The sequence below is a fragment of the Anolis carolinensis genome, chromosome 6 (assembly GCF_035594765.1).
Source record: "Anolis carolinensis isolate JA03-04 chromosome 6, rAnoCar3.1.pri, whole genome shotgun sequence".
NCBI classification, from domain to species: domain Eukaryota; kingdom Metazoa; phylum Chordata; class Lepidosauria; order Squamata; family Dactyloidae; genus Anolis; species Anolis carolinensis.
The window spans coordinates 95373443-95392157 of NC_085846.1; the positions used below are offsets into that span (position 1 = coordinate 95373443).

At 37.6% G+C, this 18715-nt stretch overlaps 1 protein-coding gene across 2 annotated transcripts in view; it reads left to right on the plus strand.

Moving 5' to 3' along the window:
* The first annotated feature begins 235 nt into the window (after positions 1-235).
* LOC100555474 (ATP-dependent translocase ABCB1) overlaps positions 236-18715 on the plus strand; it is a 55700-nt gene continuing 37220 nt past the window's right edge. Inside the window, exons 1-6 of one of the 2 annotated variants that reach the window (XM_016994314.2) lie at positions 236-254; positions 5418-5499; positions 6453-6550; positions 10433-10484; positions 12119-12269; positions 15163-15235. In XM_016994314.2, the coding sequence (XP_016849803.1) occupies positions 6459-6550; positions 10433-10484; positions 12119-12269; positions 15163-15235 (368 nt within the window). In that variant the 5' untranslated portion in view covers positions 236-254; positions 5418-5499; positions 6453-6458. Of the gene's footprint in view, positions 255-1915; positions 4320-5417; positions 5500-6452; positions 6551-10432; positions 10485-12118; positions 12270-15162; positions 15236-18715 lie in introns of those variants that run through there. The other variant, XM_016994312.2, reaches the window with a different exon arrangement.

The following is an 18715-nucleotide window of genomic DNA, read 5'->3' on the forward strand; positions in this document are numbered from 1 at the left end:
ACTAATGTTTTTGCCAAAACAACATGATCTCAATATTTAATTTGTTCAATATTACTAAAGCACTTTACCACTGTCACTGTAATTGCCAAATAATAATAAAGTGAAAAGTGAAAATCAATTTCCAAAATGTTCAATAAGTCTAGATGTCATACACAGTCAGTGGGAAGGGCAAGAGAAATGACAGATCGAGTTGGGAATGAAGGAAGCAAGGATATTTCAGGGAAGAGCTGAGATGCAAACCTGGGAACACACAGGTAAAATCAAGACAAAAAGACTTGGCAACCCTCGGTACTTTGAGATATATTTTTTCCCTTCTGTATGAGCAGTAAGATTTAATATTCCCTGCATTCAATTTAATTTTCTTCTAGGTTAGAACTGAGAGCACCAAGCAGGGGGGAGTTATATAAATTGTTATTCTGACAACACTAGTTGCAATTAGCAATTGGCTATAGGCCTAAAAGCCCGCAGAATATCCTTTTGACTGCTTCTCCAGCGCGGTATGAGCTTCATGACTATGGAGAGAAATTGCAGTACAAAAATGATGGGAAAGAAAGCTTTGTTTCTTTGGTTTCACCAGAAACTTAAACAAATATAGTGTGCTAAGCCTTATACTGTAATTTGCTCTTTTTTCTCTGCCACATTAAAGTCCAATTGTTCAAAGATGTCTAACCTCACAAACATTTGGCTGGTTGGTAATATTTAATTTTAAAAGGCTGAATTGCTGGCATAAATTAAATTGGGTCGTAAAAAGCTGGCAAGCAATCGAAAAGTTCATGATCCATATATGTTGATGTTTAACTACAAAGTGTAGAATGGCTTCAAGGGATAGCTGTGAGATTCAGCATGAAGACTTTATAACTATCACATAAGTTGCTTGCACTCTAAAAAGATTTAATGGAGGATGTTTGAATTAATGGCTTTTATTAGGCATGATAACTAAAGAGAACAGAGGCTATACCTATGACAGTGAGACCCTGGGGGATAAATGATGTGGCAAAACCACTGCTTTGATCCACTTAAAATGCCCCAAAGGAACAAAATCTTGACAGCAAAAGACCTACACTGGTTCTTTGCCTGCATTCTTAAATATGTGTAGGTGTATGTATGTATATGCGTATATATTGTGGGTATGTGTGTGTGTGTGTGTGTATATATACGGTGTGTGTGTGTGTGTGTATTAATGTTAAAATGCAGTATATTCTGACTACACGTGTTCAGAGATGTTTAACCTTACAAATGTATGTACGTATGTTTGTTTGGATACAAAGTGAATGAAAGTGAATGAAAGTGAGACATCAGCTGCTTGTTTTCAAATTACAGGTCTTATTTTCAAATTTACATCCATGTGTAATGTATTTGTATTTACATAAAAGTGGCCTAATTATCATACATCTATTGACTATAGGACTTAAGTAAATGTTAATGTAGCAAGCTGTACTCTCACAATGGATCTACTCTAGCTGGAAGTAATAACTGGATTTGCCTGTATCCTTTTGGGTCGTATCTACACTGTAAAATGTGCTTTGATGCCACTTCAACTATCATTCCTCAATGCTATGGAATCATGAAAGTCATAGTTTGGTGAGGCAGCAGCACTATTCCATTACCTTTCCATTATTCGGGTGGAGGCCAAAGGGGGTACTAGACAAAGAAGGATACAGTAGTCCATTTTAGGGGTGGGGGGTTGAAGGAGTAAATCCATTTCCCCGTTTTCCTGTTATTTCTCTCACCCATGTCGCAGTTGTGGAAGCAACCCTCATTTTATGAAGTGAGGAGGGAATAATGGAATTATATATATATATATATATATATATATTTCATATAATGGAACAGTACCCTATTTGCCATAAAAAGTTAAAGACCATGTAAAAAGTACAGCTCCCTTGATTCCAAATCATGGTGCCATGGCAGTTAAAGTGGTGTCAAACTACATTATTTCTACAATATAGATGCATCCTTTATGGTAGTAGGGCTGACCAGACCAAGTTTTCATGTACATTTCAACATTCAAAAAGGGCTTAATAGCTATGAACTACAAATGGTTGTTTCATTATAAAACTGTGTCAGCGTTGTGACGAAGCTTTTGGAGCATGGAAGCTCTGGAGCGCAGAAGAACTGACACTGGGAGACATCAGTAAAAGCAAGACATACAGCTTTACTGAGTAGAGCAGTAAATACAGCACAGATAGACTAGGCAGACGATGACAACACCACCACGAACTGAACTGATCTGATCTGAACTGATGCAAGAAAAAGGAACTCACTCTTATATCTGGATCCTCCCTCCTTTCCAGACACACTCAGGGTCATCACAGTTCATCACTGATTAACTCTTTCAATGTCCATACACTTCAGATGATGCAATCAGGTTGCAATCCCAGGCATAGCACAAATTACATTTAAACATTCACCTTACACAAATCTTACATTCACAAACTGTACTACTAGTGTTTAATCAAACTGAATTTCTCCCTGCTGTGGCCTGTTAGGGGATTGATCTATCACATTCCCGTTTTATGCCCTGCCTAGGCAATTAGCAGAACCAGAAATTTGTTGAGCCCAGGTGGACTGCTGTTAAATTACTTCTTAACATAGGAGTGAGTATGCTTGTCTTAATTACTGAGTTGGGAATAAAGCTTGTTTAAGAATTTAAAAGAAAATCTTTTAAAATAAGTGGATGCACAGGATTTCTGTACTCCTTACCATCCTCTGAAAATCAACCTTTTAATAGGGAAGGCAAAACTGTCTGCCCAGTAAAATAATTGTATCATCTAGTAAGTCATTCAGAATTAAATGATGGACAGAAGTGGTGTGTTTGAAGCAGGACAGACATTCTTCCATCAGCATATTCACTTTATATAGGATATTTACATTGATATTAATTTCTGCCCATTACTTTTTCGTGTTTTGTAACTTCATCTTTGGAAAGTCTTCTCGGGGTGCTGCCACAATATAATAGTAGAATGGGTGGCTAGATATGAGAAAGATCCTTCTCATACTGAATTTATGTTAAATACTTATATCACAGTTCTATACATGTTGTAGAACTTTCCAAAAAGGATGCAAAGTGTGACAGCCTGTTTACTTTCTGGTGAGTGTCAAGTAGACAATATTAAGCCAAACCTAATATCAAATGCACAAGGTTTCAATTTATATCTAGGCCACATTCAAAATGCTAGTCCTTTTACAATGTGGCCCCAAGTTACAAACTCTGCAGCTGTGTTGACTGGTGGTGGAATAGGACTAGATTCAATTTTTCTAAAAGGACAGAGTCACAGACTTTACAGGCTTGTACAGGCTATGTCAGTTTCAAGATAAGATATCTTCTGGCAGGGAAAAGGTCACAATCTATATATATAAAAGAGTGATGGCATCACGGCGACCCACAAAACAACAAAACTACAGGCCCCCCAACCTCGAAATTTGACAACACAACCCATCATCCACGCCTCTAGGTTGATACAACAAAAAGAAAAGAAAAATAAAGTCCTAATTAGAGAGAGAGGAATAATTGCTTTTATCCAATTGCTGCCAGTTAGAAGGCTAAGCTCCTCCAACTTGGTTTCCTAGCAACCCAATAATAAAAAACACTAAAAATTAATACAATAAAATACTATATTAACAGAAAATAACTAAAAATAATACAAGAAAATAATAAAATATAATAAATAAAAATATAACTTACAATAAAATTAATAAAAAATTGCAAATAACGTCAAATAAAAATTACACAACAATTTTTAACCAATACCACCACCACTTTGCCACAGCAACGCGTGGCCGGGCACAGCTAGTAAGATATAATCTGCAAACTACTACTGGGAAAACTGAGCTATTGGGTATAAGAAATATGTCGTTGAATGCCATATCCTCAAACCCCCAATTTGTTAGGAACAGTGCCAATTAATCCTCTGCCATCCCTCTTTCTTCTGCTTTTAAAATGTTCCAGTTTCTCTTTCATTCTCCAGCTTTGTCCCATTTTCTTCATCCTACTTCAGCTGCTGCAAACTGAATTCAAGGTGCAAAAAAAGGTAGTAGGATTCCATTAACAAGGACCATTAGCAAAGAGAGGACAGTCTTGCCCTTCCCAGTAGGCTTAGGCAAAAGCAAACTGCTGAAGTCTCTCATAATGTCAGTGCTCTTCCTTATTAATAACTTTTGCTCGTGCAAACTACAGAATCATAGTGCTATTATTCTACTTTAACTGTCTTTGTTACATCCTTGGATTTGCATAGTAGGGGGGAAATTTGGAATTCAGAGAACTCCAGTGCTTTCCTAAACTACAGACCCAAGGTTTCCATAGGATGGAGCCATGGCAGGTAAAGCAAAATAATAACTTTCTTTTTCATTCCACGGCATCAGAGCAAGATAGTATTCTTCTTTCTTTTTAATGTTTTAAAAAAGAGTTTCTGTACCATCCAGCTTTTTAATTCTGATATATTTCTCTACTATTGTGTTTTTATGAGTTTTTTCAATATTTGTATATCATTCTGATGAGTTTTGAACACTTTTGTGAGCAAAAATAACCGATTTACTTAGCCTTGTCCTGTTGCATAACACTGGGTTAATTCTCAAGTAAGTATACACAAGACTTTAGGCAGGGCATGCTGGGATGTTAAGCATATATTTAGTATCATAATTTACTTAATTGTTTAACTGTTTTTGATTTTAGCTGTGTTTTGTTTTATCTATATTATAAGACACCTTGGGGAAAAGGCAAGACATAAATCAAAGTATGTCTCCTCAGGAGTAAATCCCATTGACTTTAGTGGTTCTTATCCTGAGATAAATGGATACAGGAATGCAGTTTTATGATGACTGAGATAGAGGGATTTGCTGAGTAAATTTGCCTAGGAGAACCCTGTTAACAGTAATAACGAAAAGGACAGGAAGAAACATGTGTTTCGTTAAAGCCTTGGTCACATTCCAAGTATTCCTTTCCGCACTACAATCCTTGCCTTAAATAGATTTTCTTTTTAAAAGGAAACCTAGTATACGTTTTTTCACTGCTTTTGTTTTTCAGATTTCCTGGCTAGTTTCCTCTTTTATTTGCTGGTCTTTTCCTAAAGTATTTTTTTAAAAAATTCCTCTCTACCAAGTATGTGATTGTTTAAAAAAAACATTGTCGCCAGAAGCAAAGATGATACTCATTTTATCTGCATCTTCGGGGAAGGAAGTTCTGACCTTAAAAGGCTTGGTTGAATAATAGGGACATTACTTAAGGAGGAGTTTTATGGGGGCAGTTCATAAGTGAGAGTGCCGGCTTTGTTAAATATTAGTCTTGCAGGAGGCGGAGTTCAACACCTATGAAGATAACTCCTCTGGGGACTAACCAAGGTCCAAGGGGAGAGAGAATTCTGTGCAAATATCTGTTACAACAAGCCTTTGCCTCTTTGCTGCTTTATGTAATCGAACAGGAAGCAATCCAGTCTAAAGCTCATCACAAGGACAGCTGTTGAATATTTCAAGAAGATACAAACCAGAGAAATCTCACTTTCAGTAAGTCAGTGTTTGGATCTCCTCCCTTGGGTAATATATACATGTGTGTGTGTGTGTATAATAATAAGGGATGGGTTTATTTCATGTTTTTATGAACATTTTTACTTAAAAGCCAAAGATCTACCAAGCAAAATCAAACATAGAAGAGGTTAGTTAGGATTCCCCACAAAAATCCACCCTAGGATATCCTAAACTGTTTTTAGTTTAGCAGAATAATTGAAAGAGGGTGGAAAATAATATTATTGCTGCTGTTTTAAAAAACTAAATGTCAGAAGTCCTTGGTCATCGACTGTAAATCAGCCATAGAGTTATCTTCTAGTATTCTACTGCTATACAATTGTTTTCTTTTCTTTTTAAATATCATTTGAGGGATAAAAAATCAGACAAAACAGGACCCAAACCATTTGTAATTTTTAAAGTAAACAATAACTTTTGATGTGTTGCTGAAGGCTCAGAGGTTGTGAGGTTGTCAAACCTCACAACCTCTGAGGATGCCTGCCATAGATATGGGTGAAACATCAGGAGAGAATGCTTCTGGAACATGGCTGTGCAGCCCGGAAAACTCACAGCAACACAACAACATTTGAATTTATGTCCAGAATCATAGTATAATTGGCTGTAATTTAATTCTACCAAACCATTTCATGGAGAGATTCATCTATTATATTAATACATATTAAAATCTGCTTGACATTGGCAAAGGAAAAATACAACTCAACAATACTTTTAAAAATTCTGCTTTCCTCTCTTTCTGTTGTGATGAGAGACAGGGATGTCTGTCCAATGTAGTGCTTTAAAAAAAAGTAAAAGAACTATTATTTGGTAGTTATAGATATTAATTGCATAAAATAGTTTATTTGTATTTTTGTATGATTCGCCGAAGTTCCATGTTGCTTTAATCCCAGTATTGGTCTATAATATGATTTCCTCAGATAATTCAATTTCTTCCTTAGGCAGAAATGGCATCTGAAAGAGAAATGAGCGTACATGTCAATGGAAAAATTGAAGAGATGAAGACAGCAGACAATGTCTCTGACTCTGAAAGCAAAAGGTAAATACAGTGAATTTTCTGTCAATTATATCATCAATATTACCTTTTCTTCTCCCCTGCACTTTTTTGTGGTGAGGCAAAAGTCATTTGAAAACGTGTTACTTTTCAAATCTAACAAATATACTTCAAATCTATTTCCTGGATTATAATAAGAACATCAGTCTTGTCTTTTTGCTCTGTTTTGTCTGTCATTTGTAATAGAAGGACATGCTAGATTATTGATACATCTACATTGTTGAATTAATGCAACACCACTTTAAAGGCCATGGCACAATGCTGTGGAATCCTGAGAATTGTAGTTTGGTGAGCACCAGCCCTGTTTGGCAGAGAAGGCTGAAGACCTTGCAAAACTACAAGTCCCACAATGCCTTAGAATGGGTGCCTTTGTCGCTCAGAAGTGGGGTAAAATTTTTCTAAATAATAATAACATAATAAATACATAAATTGTATTCATTCAACAGTGCAGATGCACCTATATTATTTTCTTGGTAAGTGTCCATGTTTAATGTGTCATTGTAATGAACTAATGATCATATCCTTAATTTATTTTAGTTTGTTATTTATTTCTTAAAATTGTTATTATATATTTCTTGATACATATCTCTTTGTAAAACATCTGCACATCTTGAAAAATATATCATAAAAACAATTAGCTGACTGCATTTTTGTGGGGCCCCTTTACAAGAGCCCCAGTTAGGGTCTTTTGCTTGGAGGTAGAAGATGAGTCATGGAGGATCACCCAAAATTCAACTTGACTAAGTGTGCATGTATACGTGTATAGCCTTAACCACAAACCTTTCAGGGTTCTTTTTTTTAATAAAGTCTTTTTGGCCAATCAAATTCTTAAGTGTCATTGTCAGCCTGATGGGAAACATTTTGCATTGTAGAATCACCCTTATTTTCAGTGCACAAGAAACTAAATCACCCACAGGTTTCCTGTTAAGTGTGGTTTCTGGTTTTCAATGTGACTGATTTAATGGGTCAACTGCAGTTCTGGCAAACTCCTTGCCTTCCCTGTTCACCTTCTCACAGCATGAAACGTTGCAACCTGATTAGGTTTAAGCTTTTCATTTCCATTTCTTCCCAGCCACTTCTTAATAAGCATGTGGGATGGTAACAAAATATGGAAGATTCTGGGTATTTGCTCTGCTTTCTTGTTTGTTTCAGGTAGCTCAGAGCAGTTTATGAGGAGGGGAAGTTGGCTCATTTCATGATTTTGTTATTTCTAACCTCATTATTGTTTACTCAGTGTTAAGAGGCACAAACTGAACATTTTTCGCCCCCCCCCCCCCCCACTATTCCCTCCCTTCTAAGTGCTAAACTGCACCCATTGGATGTCTACGTGACAGCTATTAAAAGGGCAAACCCTGTTATGAGCCTGGTATTCCATCTCTATTATGACAAGTCTGAAAAAACATAGGGGTTTTGGTTGGAATAAGCAGCAGGCAGTTCAGCCAAGTGTACCATAAAATGGGAAGGGTATTTTGATTGTTTAACATTTACTAGAATACATTTTTTATTTATTTCACAGCTATTGGAATCCATTATTAGACTAAAGGGAGATAAATGTGTCTAGATCAGGCATGGGCAAACTTCGACCCTCCAGGTGTTTTGGACTTCAACTCCCACAATTCCTAATAGCCTACCAGTAAGCTTTTAGGAATTGTGGGAGTTGAAGTCCAAAACACCTGGAGGGCCGAAGTTTGTCCATGCCTGGTCTAGATCTACCATGTAATGGAAACATGAGAAGATAAAGTATCGGTTAAGGAAAAAAACCAGGAAGAGACAGAAACAAAAGTTGCTTGTGTGAAATTGCATGCTTTCTTTGTAATGCCTGGAATTTAGGAAATTGTTCTTAAATTTGATTGTTGGCATTCAGCTTTTAGTTTTTTTTTTTAATGCTGATACTTAGTTCCAGGGTGCGGTTTACATTTGGCCCATCATATCCATGGACTCTGCATTCACTGATCCAACCAACTGCGAATTGGACAGATTTAAAAAGTAGCACAATTCAAATTAATAGTATCATTTGATCTGAAGGAGAGCCAGGAATAATGTGGCATGATTCCTTGCTACTTATCCATGAGCTTTGCAGTGCCCATGATTGTCTGAGTGATTGGCAGGGTGTCGGTCATGGCTCACTGACATGTAAATCGACTCATACCTGGTTTATCACTAAGATTTTTTTTGGTTGGGCTGTGTATTTTAATATGTAAGACTTCTAGAATAAATTTACAAAAGTCTATGCTGACATATAGATCTAGGTGGCTCAGTGGATTAAACCACTGAGCTGCTGAACTTGCTAATCGAAAGATTGGCAGTTTGAATCTAGGGAGCGGGATGAGCTCCCGCTGTTAGGCACAGCTTCTGCCAACCTAGCAGTTCAAAAACATACAAATGTGAATAGATCAATAGGTACCACTCTGGTGGGAAGGTAACGGCACTCCATGCAGTCATGCCGGCCACATGACCTTGGAGGTGTCTACGAACAACGCTGACTCTTCAGCTTAGAAATGGAGATGAACACCAACCTCTAGAGTCAAACACAACTAGACTTAATGTCAGGGGAAAACCCTTACCTTTACTATATTGACGTAGCAAAGCAATTTTACAGCTGTACCAGTATGAAACGAATATTTTACGAAATGCAAATTAGTACTCTTTGTTAAAAGTAGACCTATCTGCTAAAAGTAGATCTTCTACATGTTAGTGGTAAGAAATTAATTTAAATAACTTGCTAGTTTTGACTAGGATAGACCTGTTTGGTCAGTGGGATTTACATCTACATTGACTCACCATTCAACAATTGATTTAATAAATCTGCTCTAGTTGGGATTAAGCAGCAAGATGCCAGCCATGGTTTGTTCCTCTGCAAAATAGTTTGGATGGTTTAACATTCAGCCTTACAAATCAAATGTTAATTACAACTGGTATGATATGCCCAAGTTCCAGAAGCTGCTAAACTCAGTTTCCCTTTGTCTTTCTCCACTATTATGTTGCCTGTATCTAATGGGATTTGTAGTCTCACAGCATCACAAAAGTCACAGGTGTCCTGTCCCTGTGGCAAAAGTTGCCATTTACCATCAAGATGATTTTGACTTATGATATCCCCATGAATTAGCAGCCATAGACATAATCAAGTTTTGCAAACTCAGGACCAGGGCTTTCTTTATTTCATTAAAACAATATGTATTGTCCTTTCTCTAGTGTCTTCCATTTTATGTTTTCCAATATGTTACATCATTCCATGTGATGTGTCCAGCATATGGTTCAATTGAGTACTTTTGGCTTCTAAGGAAAGTTCATGCATCCTTTGCTCAGGGACCCATTTATTTGTCTTTTGGACTATCAGTGGTGTCTCCAGAGCTTTCCTCTGGAAACACCATTGATAGTATTTCCCTATTAATGGTTTCTCTATTAGGTACATTAATATGAAAAGGGGCAGTGCAGAAATTCGGGATCGAATAGACATATTCCTTAGCACCAGCTCTAAGGATTTAGCATCTGTTCAGTTTGAAGCCAACACCTTAATATTTCCCTCTCATTTCAGATCATGCATACCTTGAAATAATGATTCTCACTGCTGCCAGTACAATGTTTCCACCCTTCATGATACTCTAATTTGGCAAAAATTATATTAGGGTTTTTACATTTGCTTTTGAAATTCCTATTGCAGGCTGTTAGTTGGTTTAAGTAATGCCATATATAGAGAGAAATATCGAGAGAGAAAATTGAAAGTCTTTAGAAATATTTACAACATTAATCAGTTTCCATTTTATGTTTTCAGCTTGTTGTGTAAAGTGAGTTTCTGCTTGTTTATTTGTTAACATCATTTCTTTCTGTTTTGAAGTCTCAAAGATTTCATTATGTATTATTTAACAGTAAAGAAAAGAAAAAGAAAGAAAAGCCTAAAATGGTCAGCGCTCTTACAGTGGTGAGTTTTGTTCCATGTGTTTTCTGGAAATTTAATCAGTATATTGTACTTACATTTTCTCCCAGCACAGGCATAATGTTGATGCTCTTTTAATGATGGTATAAATATTAGTTGCACATTCATAGCTCTCTAGTTTCAACATGAGGTCATAGTCTCATTACCAGTGAAAATTGCATTTGTCTTGTGATTATAACACAGGGCTGATGTTGTTTGATATCTTCTGAGCCCTGTTTTTCAGTTTGCATGTTGGAGAGGGAGTTATTGATTAATGCCAAAGCTTTGCTGTTGTTCTTACCAGATTAATGTATTCTCTACTTGGAGAGAATAACAGCAAGCAATTGGGCCATATAGAACAAGGATTTCCAATTTTGGTCCTCCAGGTGTTTTCGACTTCAGTTCCCACTTGGCTGATGGTCAGACTTTCTGGGAGCTGACATCCAAAAAACCTAGAGGACTAAAGTTTGGGAACTACTGTTATAGAAGATTTACAGAAAAGTGTACAGCTGCTAGTGCCTGTTTGCTTCTCCTACTCTTTTGTACATCACCCCTGAGGATGCCTGCCATAGATGTGGGTGAAACATCAGGAGAAAATGCTGCTGGAACATGGCCATATGGACCGGAAAACTCACAGCAACCCACTAACACAAGATTATTTGTCACCTGAAACAAAGACCAAGAAGGTGCCTCTTCTCCCATTTCCAAAAGCCAAAATTTAGCAATAAGACAACACAAGTGATGTAGCCACTAGCCAGTGCTTGGAGGGATGAAGCCTCATGATATTTTGATGAGCCAGTACTATGGGCATATCTACATTGTAGAATTAATACACTTTGACACCACTTTAACTGAGTCAATGCTATGGGATCATGGAAATTAATTTTGATGAGGATTCCATAGCATTGGGCCATGGCAATTACAGTGGGGTTAAAACTGCATTAATTCTACAGTGAAGAGGCAGCATATGATAGCACCAACACCCTGAGCTCATTTTCTATGAGTTCGCCTGAGTTCAGCTGCAATTCTCACATTAGCTGGAAAGGTTCCAATGCAATTCCTGTTGTAATCTGAGGTATTTTGGTCCTGATTTGGCAAGATCTGTTAGCTTTGCAAAGGACTCTGTATCCACGGATTCTCCGTCCAGGAAAATGCATAACAATTCAAACCTACAAACCCTATCTTGTTCATAACGTGGGGACTGCCTATATAATGATTGAATGACAAATCCATGAATTTCACAGGGTTTTCTTCAGCAAGGAATACCAGCAGTTGTTTTGCTAGTTCCTTCCTTTGAAATACAGCCCACAGCACCTTATATTCCTTAGCAGTCTTCCATCCAAATATTAACCAGGCCATTTCCTGCTTAGCTTCCAAGATTTGGTGTCCTGGGGGTATAGAGCTTTATTTCCATAATTATAGACCATCTCTTAAGAAATTTGCTCAGACAGGAACTGATGCCTTAAGGCTACTTGTGTAATACCTTGCTTAATTTAATACACGAAAGACAATGAGATAAAGTGGGGAAATATGAGTACATAGTACATAGCCCAAAGTTAAGTGTTTGGTGTGTGATTAATACATTTAAATACAGCGTAGGGGAGAAAAATCTTTTAACATAGGGATTTTTGGATTTTCAGTTTCGTTATGCTGACTGGGTCGACAGAGCATTAATGTTAATAGGCACCCTCTTGGCAGCTCTCCATGGATCTGCCCTTCCACTTATGATGGTTGTTTTTGGAGATATGACAGACAGCTTTGTGGCTTCAGGAAGTCCTTTGCCATTTCCAGGTGAGATTTACCTTTTCCTAACCAAATAATAAGCCAAAATGCATATAATTAGAATAGTTTTAGCAAGACCAATTTATATTGCATCAGCTTTTGTGCAATTTTTAGAACTCTTTGTTAGAAGCCAAAACAAAGGGACGTGGAGAAGAGTGGTTGACGGGTAGCAGAGCAGAAGGAATGTTATTTTTGGAGGAAAAATTAAATCAAGAGAAGCTTCTTCAATAGCCAAATAAAGGGAAGTTCACATAAGACATTTTTCTTCTGACATTGGGCCCAAAACACTAAAAGTGAGATTAGTTCAAACCATAATAAAAAATAGTTACAATGCAATTTTAAAAAATCCCAATAATGGACTGTGCCTTAAAATGAACCAGTAGCCATTGAAGCTATTTCAAATAGTGAAGCTATATGCACCCTTTAATTGGCTCCAGATATGTAATGTAACTTCAAACCTTGGTGTCCAAAAATAAAGGGACATTAAATAGGGAAGACAAAGGTGTCATTGTAGCATTGTAAATGCCCTTATTTCTGCGTTATGAGAAATAATGACCCTGAAAAATTAGCAGCAGAAATTAGTCCTGTGTGGAAGATTATATTAAATATTCAGCTTATTTTTATCTTCATTTTTAAGGAAAGGATTCTGTGTGCATAAATGCATTCAACTTTTAACTGGAGAGGAAGCAAGAAAACTTTATCATGAAGTTGTCGAAACTAAGCTAGAGAAAGTTGTTCTATGATAAACAGAGTCACTGGATTTCTGTGGCATCTAATAATTAAATATCAGGAAGTGTGACTGTAATCAAGAGGAAACATTGAAGGGAGACAGGTGGTGCTGTAGATTGCATTAACACCATGCAAAAATGGTATTGCTATTGAAATGGGATAATAGAATCATAGAGTTGGAAGAGATCCCAAAGGCCGACCATCCCAATCCCCTGCCAAGCAGGAATACATAATCAAAGCACTTCCGACAGATGATCATCCAGCTTCTGTTTACATACCTCCTAAGAAGGAGGTTCCACCATACTCTAAGCCCGCATATTCCATTGCCAAACAGCTCTTACCATCAGGAAGTTCTTCCTAATGTTTAAGAAGTTTGAATCCATTGCTCTGTGTCCTAGGTTCCAGAGCAACAGCAGTCACACTTGCCTCCTCCTGAAAGATTTAAACATGGCATAGTCAAAGCAATGGTATTCCTCATAGTAACCTATGGATGCGAGAGCTGGACCATAAGGAAGTCTGAGCGAAGGAAAATAGATGCTTTTGAACTTTGGTGTTGGAGGAAAATCCTGAGAGTGCCTTGAACTGCAAGAAGATCCAACCAGTCCATCCTCCAGGAAATAATGCCCGGCTGCTCACTGGAGGGAAGGATATTAGAGGCGAAGTTTATTATTTATTTATTTATTTATTTACAGCATTTATATTCCGCCCTTCTCACCCCGAAGGGGACTCAGGGCAGATCACATTACACATATAGGCAAACATTCAATGCCTTTAACATAGAACAAAGACAAACAAACATAGGCTCCGAGCGGGCCTCGAACTCATGACCTCCTGGTCAGAGTGATTCATTGCAGTGATTGATTGCAGCTGCTCTCCAGCCTGTGCCACAGCCCGAGCCCGAAGTATTGAAGTATTTTGACCACATCATGAGAAGACAGGAAAGCTTCGAAAAGATCATGATACTGGGGGAAATGGAAGGAAAAGGGAAGAGAGGTTGACCAAAGGCGAGATGGATGGACGGTATCCTTGAAGTGATTGGCTTGACCTTGAAGGAACTGGGGGCAGTGACGGCCAACAGGGAGCTCTGGCGTGGACTGGTCCATGAGGTCACGAAGAGTTGGAAACGACTATGCGACTGAGCAGCAGCATCATGTCACCATAGTAACCTATGGATGCGAGAGCTGGACTATAAGAAAGGCTGAGTGAAGGAAGACAGGCGCTTTTGAAATGTGGTATTGGAGGAAAATTTTGAGAGTGTCTTGGATTGTGAGAAAATCAAACTAGTCCATACTCCAGGAAATAAAGCCTGACTGCTCACTGGAGGGAAGGATATTAGAGGCAAAGATGAAGTACATCTTTGCCTTTGAGAAGATAGGAAAGCTTGGAGAAGATAATGATGATGGGGAAAATGGAAGGAAAAAGAAAGGGGCCAGCCAAGGGGAAGATGGATAGATGTTTTCCTTGAAGTAACTGGGTTGACCTTGAAGGAGCTGGGGATGGCGAAGACCAACAAGGAGCTCTGGTGTGGATTGGTCCATGTGGTCACGAAGAGATGGAAGCGACTGAACGAATAAACTACAACAACATGTCACCTCTTAACCTTATAATAAATAAAACTTTATTTGTATACCGCTCTATCTCCCCGAAGGGACTCAGGGCGGTTAACCTTCTCTCCAAGCTAAACATACACAGCTCTCTAAGCCTCTCCTCATAGGGCTTGGTTTCCACACTTGTGTGAAAAACATATCATATTTTTGTCACACATTATCACTTTGGCCGTACTTCACTAAATACATTCCAGCTCATCAATATCCTTCTTGAACTGTGGTACCCAGAACTGGAAACAGTAGTCTGGTTGAGTCTAACTAAAGTAGAATAGAGTGGTGCTATTACTTACCTTGATGTAGACACTATACTCCTATTGATGCAGCCTATACATATCCAGAATCAATTTCTGCTGTTTCATTTCTCCATGTTGTTATCTTTGGGCTAGAATTCTTTACTTTCAATAAGGTTCACTATTATCTGTGGTTTTGCATCCCCTCCAGATGTGTACAGATAACTGTATTAAAATACTTATTTTTGATTTTAAATATTTATATTCTATCCTGTATTTAATTAGTCAGTATTGCCTTCAGCTGTTATTACAATAACTCTTCTTTTTTCTTTTTAGGAAACTTAACGAATGAGACGATTGATGAAATGAAGGCTTGTATGGGTGAGATGTTACAGAAAAATATGACAAGGTAACTTTATTTTTTCTCCCGAATTTTGCTAAGTGTGTGTTTCCCATTCTATGTAATACTTGAGTCTTTCGTGTATACATCTTACTTAAAAAACAAAGGATTTAATTTCTTAAAGGAAGTGAATAGGTATATGTCTGAGCGAAGTGTGTATTAAGATGTTACACGTCATTGAACTGAAAGCTAGCTATAAAGAATTTAATAAGTGTCAGGATATCATAATGAGCTTAATAAAGCTACTGGGACTTACAGCAAAAATAATACTGGTATATTAGTGTTGAAGGTGAAAAGAAACCAAGATATCTTGCAGCCTAAGATAAAGGACAAAATTATGTCTTCCCTCTACATCACACATGAAAAACCAGCTGAGCTGGCACTTGAGGGGCTACATTATCCATCATGTCTAAGGTAGAAAGGCTAGCCTGGGAGGCTGTGAAGAAAGGTCCTCTATACTGTACAATTAATGACACCACTTTGGTTATCATGGCTTAATGCTATGGAATAAAGGTCTTTGCCTTCTCTTCCATATAGTGCTGGTGCCTTACCCAACTATAAAGCCCAAGATTCTATAGCATTGAACCATGGCAGTTAAGGTGGAGTCAAATTACAATATTTCAACAGTGTAGAAGCAACCAAAGTCATATAGCAAGTCCTGATGTGGCCTCCAACAGAAAAGTATAGAGCTTAGAGATAAAAATATAAAGCTTTTGGGTTTGCTGTCACATTTCCAGTTCTATCCATCCGGAGCAGTTGTCTCACTCTGCCTTTTAGATCCAGTCCTCTCGCCTTGAAAATCCTGGCACAATTCCTAGCCACATTATGGTAATTCTTTTTTAAAAAACTTTTATCATTGAACCAGGATTTTGAGAACTGGTTGTACAGAAGGGTCTTCTAATGTTGTGTGCCTGCTATATGTCAGTGCTGATAGTACCTTTTAAGATTAGTGATATTTTAATGCAATATTTTATTTAATTGATTTTTGAACTTTTTATAAATGCTTTTTAGCTGTAGCTTGCTTTAATTTATGCTATGATTCACTCCAGTTCCCATGCTGGAAGAGACAAAGAGAATTAGTAAATGTATAATGATGTGAAGTTGTTGCTATAGGATATTTTTTTTGATGGGAAACTACTAAGGAATACCAGGTGCTGTAAGTTATATTTCAGAGGAAGCAGCTGATGAAGAGTTAGCACAGGAATTTCCAATATTTTTTTGGTCATGCCCCACCTAAAATCATGATCCCCGTGACATATAACTATTAGTATTCAAAAAGCGGACTCCTATTCAGATAGAGAAAGCCTAAAAGACCATTAACTTGGTCTAAACAAGCTTCCAAAAAACATGGCATTCAAGAAAGTTAAAAATAAAAGAACGAATTGATTTGAGTAATTGCATCCAATTCAGTGAACTACACCTAATTCAGGGTAACTTAAAAGAATATCCTGTCACCTGATGTTAATTTTCTTGCGACTGGTAATCTTTTTTTATATGCCCCAGGTGGCACAGTGTTTTAAGTGCTGAGCTGCTGAACTTGCGGACCAAAAGGTGCCAGGTTCAAATCCCGGGAAAAGAATGAGCGCCCGCTGTTAGCCCCAGCTCCTGCCAACCTAGTAGTTCAAAAACATGCAAATGTGAGTAGATCAATAGGTACCGCTCCAGTGGGAAGGTAATGGCGCTCCATGCAGTCCTGCCGGCCACATGACCTTGGAGATTTCTACGGACAACGCCGGCTCTTCGGCTTAGAAATGGATATGAGCACCAACCCCCAGAGTCGGTCACGACTGGACTTAACGTCAGGGGGAAACCTTTACCTGCCTTTACCTTAAAAGAATATCCTGTCACCTGATGTTGATTTTCTTGTGACTGGCAATTTTTTTAAATATTTTTTTTCATACAAAAATAGTGACTTATTGTTGAAAGTAATTGTGCTTTGGATTTTTTCACAGATTTCTTGCTACATTCACATGCAAAACCAAAAGAAATTTTTATATATTTCGTATAGCTTGTAATGTTAAAAGAACACTGAGAGGAGTAGGGTGTTTGAATAGAAAGTGTCCTCCCTTTTCTGTCCTCCTTCACTCTCTAGTTCATCACTCTCATCAGTCCTGTCTATGAACGGGCTTTTCCCCTCTCTATTGTCACCAGCTAACCACCCTGTGCATTTAGAGTTTAATTTTTAAAATGTGTATGTCACAATATGTATGTACTATATATGAGGCCCCTAAACCATAAATTGTCCTCCCCCCTTAAAATCTAATTGCCTCTCTGTGGGATGTGTGCTCTATATTGAGAACCAGGGGTGTAGGGGGTTGAGTTTTGGACAAGGACACCGGAAGACCAGTGTTTGAATCCCTGTCCAGCAATGGGAACCCAGTAGGTGACCTTGCACAAGTCACACTATCTCAGTTTTACGAGCTGGTCATTGACCGTAATAAAAGTTTACTACTACTACTATCTCAGTTTACTACTACTACTATCTCAGAGTACACAAGGGGAAACCTCCTCTGAACAAACACTGCCAGGAAAACCGTGTCATACGTCAGAAGTAACTTGAGGGTACACACAATAATGATAAAGTGGCAAAACTAACTCCAAGTATTCCTTCCTAATAAAATCCTATGAAATTCATGTAGTCGCCATAAGTCGACTGTTAATGTCTAAAAACATACACACATAGAAACATGAACTACTGTTAAGATCATTAAAACATAGGGGGTATCAGCTTAAAGTGTCTATTCTCCAAACTATATTTCATTATTTCTTCCTAGTTTTCCTTGTTCACTGTATATACAGTAGGCATGTGCAATCGATAAAAAAATGTTTCAATAGTAATTACAAAACTGCGGGGCACTGCCTTTTTGTTTCTAAAGTATCATTAGTAAAACTTTCATTACTGTAATGAAAGTAACAAAATTTTGTTACTATTTCATTACAGTAATTGTGCAAGCAGTGAAACTTCAGGGGCTCCTTTCTCATTTTTACAGTTATTTGGGATGAAACTTGTTACAATGATAGAACACCTTTTACACTATTTTTTTGGAGTGGGGATCTACTGTTATTTTTACACTTATACTGTACATATTTTCTATCCCTCACCACCGTGTTCCCCTCCCCCCGAACTACTGCTTTTATATATCATCTGTCCAAAATTTCATTTCATTGTGGAGATAACTTTCTGTCTTTCTTTTTGAATCCTTTTTCAATAATTTTTCTCCATACGTCATCAAAATCATTTTGTTCCCTTATTCCTTTTTTAACTGCACAAGCCGCCCCTCCCATGCAACCTAAATAGCCCCATTCCTTTGTTTTAACTGATACGTTGTGTATCTATTTTAAAGATTTAAAAAACTGTTTCGTTATGTATTTTAATCTTGAAAATTGTATTGTGTTTTATGTGTATGTCAAATGTGGTTTTAGGGCTTTGTCCCCATGTAAGCCAACCAAAATCCTTTGAGGGAGATGGAGAAGGGGTATAAGAAGTAA